This window comes from Entelurus aequoreus, linkage group LG04 (assembly GCF_033978785.1).
Source record: "Entelurus aequoreus isolate RoL-2023_Sb linkage group LG04, RoL_Eaeq_v1.1, whole genome shotgun sequence".
Classification (NCBI taxonomy): domain Eukaryota; kingdom Metazoa; phylum Chordata; class Actinopteri; order Syngnathiformes; family Syngnathidae; genus Entelurus; species Entelurus aequoreus.
The window spans coordinates 20,631,399-20,638,872 of NC_084734.1; the positions used below are offsets into that span (position 1 = coordinate 20,631,399).

General features: G+C 37.8%; 1 protein-coding gene across 4 annotated transcripts; it reads left to right on the top strand.

The window, feature by feature from the left end:
* The first annotated feature begins 1,846 nt into the window (after positions 1-1,846).
* LOC133647763 (uncharacterized) lies at positions 1,847-7,255 on the top strand. Of its 4 annotated transcripts, none has more exons than XM_062043456.1 (6): positions 1,847-2,247; positions 2,359-2,429; positions 4,133-5,120; positions 5,410-5,565; positions 5,777-5,869; positions 6,260-7,255. In XM_062043456.1, the coding sequence occupies exons 3-6, from the start codon at positions 5,076-5,078 to the stop codon at positions 6,575-6,577; spliced, it is 612 nt and encodes a 203-aa protein (XP_061899440.1). In that variant the 5' UTR covers positions 1,847-2,247; positions 2,359-2,429; positions 4,133-5,075; the 3' UTR covers positions 6,578-7,255. The 4 variants fall into 3 exon arrangements, 1 of the variants encoding a protein (XP_061899440.1); XR_009825765.1 differs by having other exon boundaries at positions 2,359-2,425; XR_009825766.1 differs by lacking the exon at positions 1,847-2,247 and having other exon boundaries at positions 2,294-2,425.
* Positions 7,256-7,474: the final 219 nt, after the last annotated feature.

Genomic DNA, 7,474 nt, shown 5'->3' on the forward strand with positions numbered 1-7,474 from the left:
ATGAACATGTAAATACACGATTAATAATATTCAGCTTTTCGAAGCTAAAAAAATAGAGGCTAACCTAGCAACGTAGCCAACGTGATAGCATAGCAGTCTCAAATGCAGATAGAAACTAAATTAAAAAAAACCCTGACTGCATGGATAGACAGAAGATCAAAAATACTATTAAACCATGAACATGTAAATACACGATTAATAATATTCAGCTTGGCGAAGCTAAAAAAACAGAAGCTAACTTAGATGCGGCGGCGGGCTTACTCACTGTAGTGCGTCTGCTATCCTGCTCAAAACACAACACAACCTCCTGGTGTTGGTGTTGCTGTAGTCCGCCGCTCCACCGATCGCACCTACAACTTTCTTATTTGCAGTCTCCATTGTCCATTTAACAAATTGCAAAAGATTCACCAACACAGATGTCCAGAATACTGTGGAATTTTGTCGAAGAAAACAGGTATTTGAATTGGGTCCAAACACTTCCCTTGACCTCGTGACGTCACGCGCATACGTCATCTTACCGCAACGTTTTCAAGCGGAAGTTTCCTGGGAAGTTTAAAATTGCACCTTATAAGTTAACCCGGCCGTATTGGCATGTGTTGCAATGTTAAGATTTCATCATTAATATATAAACCATCAGACTGCGTGGTCGGTAGTAGTGGGTTTCAGTAGGCCTTTAATGTTAAATCTTACTTGTGAAAAATAATCCCCCGATTCCTATTTTCAACAGTCCGCTCATTTGAGCAGGAAAACGCTGAACACCATCTTTGTTTTCTACCTGTCAACTGTCAGTTTAGGCTGCTCGCCGGCTCCTCATCACCACTTCAAGATGGCGGACGAATTTCTCGCGTCACAGCAGCTGCGTCTACTTATAAAATGTCTATGGTCAGGCTTCCGTAGTTTCCTCTAGCTTCTGTAGCTCCTCCCCTTCCTCCTCACTTCCAGCTTGCGTCGCGGAGGTGAGTTCTGTCCAAATAGGTGTCGTTTTGTAACAAAAATTAAACGGTTTATTTTTTGTAATTCTTGCCGTGTATTGTTTACTTTTTATGTACCCTTACAATATTAAGTGTTGTTGTGTTGTTTTAACCGCTATTTTGAGCGCGACACGCGTTTTGTTTGAGTGACAGTGTTGGCGCGATTTTGTGTCACGTGACTGTTGGTAAAAAAAAGTATGTTTTCTATGTGCAGAAAGCAGAGCCGTACAAGTAGTCACAGAGAAGGAGTTTATGTGAGTTTTACTTCATTTTCAGGTATGTGTAACTGCAAATGTGCATGTTGTCTTGCTTTTATTTAACTCCTTCCCCACGCAGTTCTTTATTTTTGGCAGTGTTTACTCTTTGCATCTTATATTTTATAACAGGCCTGGGCAATTATTTTGACTGGGGGAAATTTATATATATATATATATATATATATATATATATATATATATATATATATATATATATATATATATATATATATATATATATATATATATATATATATATATATATATATATATATATATATATATATATATCGTTGTGGCTTGTGCAGCCCTTTGAGACACTTGTGATTTAGGGCTATATAAATAAACATTGATTGATTGATTGATATATATATATATATATATATATATATATATATATATATATATATATATATATATATATATATATATATATATATATATATATATATATATATATATATATATATATTATATATATATATGTGTGTGTGTGTAAGCTGTGAAAATCTGCTGTACAGTATGTGTGCTTTGGTCCTATTTTTAGGAACACTAATACAAACCTCACAACAATGTCTGATTGAATGCTAAAAACGTTATGACAGACCGCCTTAAAAAACGGAATGGAATTTTCTTCTTCTTTTTTTCTTTACTGAATAAGACACCCAGAATGTACACTCAAAAAAGTGAATGAGGTGTGTTGTGCACTATATATAATTTTTATGTTTTCAGTTTACTTAAAATACATGTCTTTGTTATGTTAAAATATTTTTTTCTAATAAAGTCCATGTAATTGTGTCTTTGGTTATGTGTACAAAATAATTATGCGTTGGTTGATCACAAAACATTTAATTGAAGTGAATTATGATTGAAATACTTATTACATCCAGAAGGTGGCAGTAAGAAGAAAATTCAAATGCTTCACACTACACGTGCGCAAACTCTGAATCAACTTTCTTGTTTTTGCCGGTGAACTTGCCAACGGTCGTCACCATTTGTCTGCGTTTCTGGCTTGAGAGGTAGGAGGGCATTTTTCATCAATACTTATTGTATTATTTACATATTGAGCATGATTTAATTGTGTGTTTGTGATATAACACTTCTATATTTCCGTTGTGTTTGTGCTTCAGAGAGCAGTAGCCAGTGCATGATAAAACTACACTACCTTCGGTCTGCTTTTACCCCGCCGACCCCCAGGCAGGTAGGTTAGCTACTAAAATAAAGCACCAGTGGCATTTGTCAAGGGTAAATGTCACCAACAACGGGAGCATCTGGTTATGTTTAACGAGCAGTAGAGCCGTTGTGGTGAGCTGGGAAGCGGGTGTTAGCCGCGAATGCTAACCGCTAGCGCTAGCCGAAGTTAAAGGCCTACTGAAATGAATTTTTTTATTTAAACGGGGATAGCAGATCTATGCTATGTGTCATACTTGATCATTTCGCGATATTGCCATATTTTTGCTGAAAGGATTTAGTATAGAACAACAACGATAAAGATCGCAACTTTTGGTATCTGATAAAAAAAGGCTTGCCCCTACCGTAAGTAGCGTGACGTAGTCAATTGAACATATACGCAAAGTTCCCTATTGTTTACAATGATGGCCGCATGAAGTGAGAGAGATTCGGACCGAGAAAGCGACAATTTCCCCATTAATTTGAGCGAGGATGAAAGATTTGTGGATGAGTAAAGTGCAAGTGAAGGACTAGTGGGGAGTTGCAGCTATTCAGATAGGGAAGATGCTGTGAGAGCCGGGGGTGACCTGATATTCAGCTGGGAATGACTACAACAGTAAATAAACACACAACATATATATACTCTATTAGCCACAACACAACCAGGCTTATATTTAATATGCCACAAATTAATCCTGCATAAAAACACCTACGTGTTTGTTATGCTAGCTCCTAGCTCCTCTGCTAGCTCCTAGCTCCATAGAACGCGCCAATACAATTCAAACACCTGATCAACACACACAATCACTCAGCCCAAAAGACCGTTCACCTAACCCAAGGTTCATAGAGCTTATATATTTTTAAAAAGTTACGTACGTGACGCGCACATACGGTCAAGCTATCAAATGTTTAGCAGCCAAGGCTGCATACTCACGGTACCTGATATTCAGCTGGGAATGACTACAACAGTAAATAAACACAAGACATATATATACTCTATTAGCCACAACACAACCAGGCTTATATTTAATATGCCACAAATTAATCCTGCATAAAAACACCTACGTGTTTGTTATGCTAGCTCCTAGCTCCTCTGCTAGCTCCTAGCTCCATAGAACACGCCAATACAATTCAAACACCTGATCAACACACACAATCACTCAGCCCAAAAGACCGTTCACCTAACCCAAGGTTCATAAAGCTTATATATTTTTAAAAAGTTACGTACGTGACGCGCACATACGGTCAAGCTATCAGAATATGGCATAAGTATAGTCTCTTCCTAGGTTTAAAGGCTACATTCTTTCAAAGTGTGTCCATTACATTAAAGTGATGACATTTTCTGAACTAGCAATTATTTGCTTTTACCCACATATAAATTATGATTATTATCAAAAATCTAGTTCTGTAAATATTTTCTAGAAGCACCATAGTCATCCATAGTCATCCCCACTATATCATCACAATATCGATATTGAGGTATTTGGTCAAAAATGTCATATTGCCTATTCCAACCTAAATCAACTAATTTGAGCACTGTTAACCATAGTATGACACGTTTGTTTCCCATGCTACTATCATTGCCACTGGCTTCTGTCTGTGGATTGCTCAATGTTTGCTTCAGTGTCCAGTTCGTTTTACATATGACCAAAGTCAGTTGGTTTCTTTCTCATTTGAATGCTTTTAATGTATACATATTTAATGACTTCATACTTTTGTTTTCATCTTCTCTAGACTGACTCATTTGGATGATGGCTGCACCAGTAAAACTACGGATTATCCTTGGTTCCAACAATGCTGAAAAACTGACCATAGAATCAGGCATGCCAATGTCTGTTGAGGATCTTGCAAATGAGATCAAACGTCAGTTTGATATAGAGGAGGACATTAGACTCCAGTACATGGACAGTGACTTTGATAACGAATTTGTCAACCTTAACAAAATTTGCGACATTCAAGACAAGAGCACAGTGAAAATCATCCGCTTGTCAGATGCTCTAGACCTCAGCCAAGGCAGCATGAACCAGAGTGGGGAAGAAGCATCCTTGTCATCTTCTGACACATTCAAACTCTCCTCTGATTCAGAATCTTCTCGATCACATTGGCCCACAGAATTCCAAATTCCAAAGTTTTCATATGACGTGGAGATGCAACTTCGAAGTGCAAACCAGGACTTTGTATCAAATGGAGTTCTTCTGACCCCCGGTCATGAACTTAAATCAGACATCTTGGAAAGTCTGGCTCAGGAAATCATCAAGTTCAAGGCATATCCCTCAAACTTGGAAATTGAATCTGTTGCTGAAGCTTTAATCAAAGCACATCCATGTTTGAGAGAACAGAGATCCTTCTGTGGTTTCTACGGCTGGAAAATAAGCCTCAAGTATAGGATGGCAAACTACAGGACAAAACTTAGAAACTTGGGGTGCCCAGAACTGAGCATCAATTCCCTCAAGCACAAACCTGCAGATAGATGTCAGCCCGCCTATGATGTCAAAAAACCAAGGAAAGCCGAAGTCAATTTTTCCCCCCCCTTTCTTGCTGGAGAGACCCAGGACAGCCTTGAAGGGGAAAGATTGGTGTTGTTATCTGAGGTCAAGAAGAGACATAATGATAAAGTTGTCAAAGAAAAGATGGCTAAGACCTTCGCAGAAGGCAAGAGGTCGTCAGAGACAAGCCCATGATCATGGAGTTCAAGATCAGATGGCCAGGACTCTTCACAGAGGTATGAAATGCTTTTTAAATCGGCTATAGTCAACAATTTCAATTTATTTATTTTTTGCAATTCTGCTATATTGTATAGTGACAGACATGGAGGGCAGGGGAGAGAGAGTTGTAATGGCTTCCAGTCACATGGGAATGTTAATCATTTTGTGTAAAATGTAACACAGGAAAGGCTGTTATACTACAGTACAACCTGTTTTTGTACATTCTTGTGAAAGTATTTCTGTTTTAAATGTTAAATGCTTTAATAGGTACCAATAATATGTTGTTTGTGGACATTATGTTTTCAGGTGGAAGCAGAATTTGTGAGGATCACTACTGGTCCCCTTGTCTCAAAGTTCCATGCACAGCTTGACCAACACACTGCCCAGCTCATCAAAGTGTTCAAGAAGAAAGGAGGCTCTGCAGGGACTACCATCAGAAGGATTTTGGTCCCAATCACACAGGTATGTTTTGCTATCGCTACAGATATGAGATGGGGTGAGAGAGAAAGGGGGAGACATGCAGCAAAGGGAGTCGAACCCGCGGCTGCTGCCTCGAGGACCTTCGGCCTCTTTACATGTGGCGACTGCTCTAACCACTGTTAGCCGCCCCAGCGAGTCAGTTTTGACAAGTTAACAGTCAGAATAATATCTCTGTATTTTTTTCTTTCTTTAGAATGAAACTGTTGAAAAGAGGAGGGAGTGCATCCTCAGGGCGCTTTGTATCTACCTCAACGAAGACCCGAACATCCTCTTCAAAGAATACCTGGTTGGTAATTTTAATAGTTTAGTTTCTACCTGTAATAAATTATTTTAAATTTTAACCTCTGTGGGGGTGGTACCAAAGCCACTGGCGTTGATGGCTCGTTGGTGCCCTGGGTGAAGCTTCGTTAGTGCTCCATTTTGCTGTAACAACAGCCAACTCTTAAGAAATATATATATATTAGATTAAATAACTCAGGTGACAGATTCATTCTCTAAAATTTTGCTGGAATCACTCGGCACTGCTTTATCTTATTTTTACACAAATAGCACTTTCTGAAGTATCTAGTTATTTTCATTAAAAGGAAACCTAAAAGGCAAAAGTTAATCTTTGGAATTCTACAAAATCTGTGATTTCATAGATTGGTTGTGTCCTTTCTTTCTCCCCTATGTAAAGGATACTGCTGGCACCGCTGCACAGAGGGAGCTTGAGCAACTTACCCTTGGCATCTACATCATCAAAGTCGAGGGAGGTGATGCCACCACTCCTCCAGCTGATGTTGGAATAGTGATCGAGGGTGTTGAAGTTCTTCATGACCTGGGAGACGTCACCTCTGCATGTGCACTCTTAATGGGTGTAATATATGCACTGAACTTCAGTTATCCTAAGGAACTGAAGACCTTCTTTGAAGGACTTCAAAAGCTCTTCCTTCAGCTGGATGCTGGCAGACTCTCAGCCAAGGTACAAATGCTCAAGAACAAACTGTATGAATGAACCAAACATTGATTTGGATGCTGAAGTGACAAGTTAAGTGAGAGACCATGCAGCACCAAATTTGTTGACAACTGAATGGAAATAGAAATAGCAAATCTTCTAGCTGAAGTTATTGTTTACGTAGATATTGAAAACTCTTTCATAACCAGAGGACCATAAGAACTTCGTGTAGTGGCTGCAACACGAGCTGACGTGCTTGTAAAAATGTTTTCCTTCCACACTACTAAATTAAAGGTTGACAGCAGCACTGGTTGTTATAGTTTGACTATTATGCTGTTTAAAAAAAAAGAGAACTACAAGTTTGTTATATTGTCACACAATAATATTGACAAATCAGGGATGTTTTGTTTGTTTATGCTGCATCAAGGTAGTTTATAATTGTTAGTGTTGGGTAACGATGCAAAACAAGTTGACATGTTTGTCAATATAATTACATTTCAGGGTATTCCCTCCACAATATTAAAAATGGTTAGATTACAATGCTGTTACAAAAACAAAAAATTGAGAACTGCAAGCCTGTTGGATTGTTGGATTGCATAAAAGCAGTTTGCAACTGTTGGTGTTGAACCATGCTGCACCCTAATATCTGTTAGGGTTTTATTTTGGACCAAGTGGCAACAAAATGTTCAATAAATATCGCTTAATAAAGGAAATGACAAATATATGTTGGGTGTACGAAATTCATTTGTGTGGAACCTGTTGACAAACTAGAATTATGTCACACTAATTAGTATAAAATAAATTGGATGAAAACCTATTTTTATAAATTGAACTTAAATTTATTATTTTACTTCTATAAATAAAATATATGTTTAAAGGACAAATGTAAAACATGTAGCCTGTATATATATTATTTATGTCCATATAACATAACTGAATTCGATTGGATAAACTTAA

Coding starts and splice junctions, on each gene's coding strand:
- LOC133647763 (XM_062043456.1), top strand. CDS start 5,076: ATGATCATGGAGTTCAAGATCAGATGGCCAGGACTCTTCACAGAG. Junction 5,566..5,776: donor TTTTGGTCCCAATCACACAG/GTATGTTTTGCT, acceptor TTCTTTCTTTAG/AATGAAACTGTTGAAAAGAG. Junction 5,870..6,259: donor TCCTCTTCAAAGAATACCTG/GTTGGTAATTTT, acceptor CCCTATGTAAAG/GATACTGCTGGCACCGCTGC.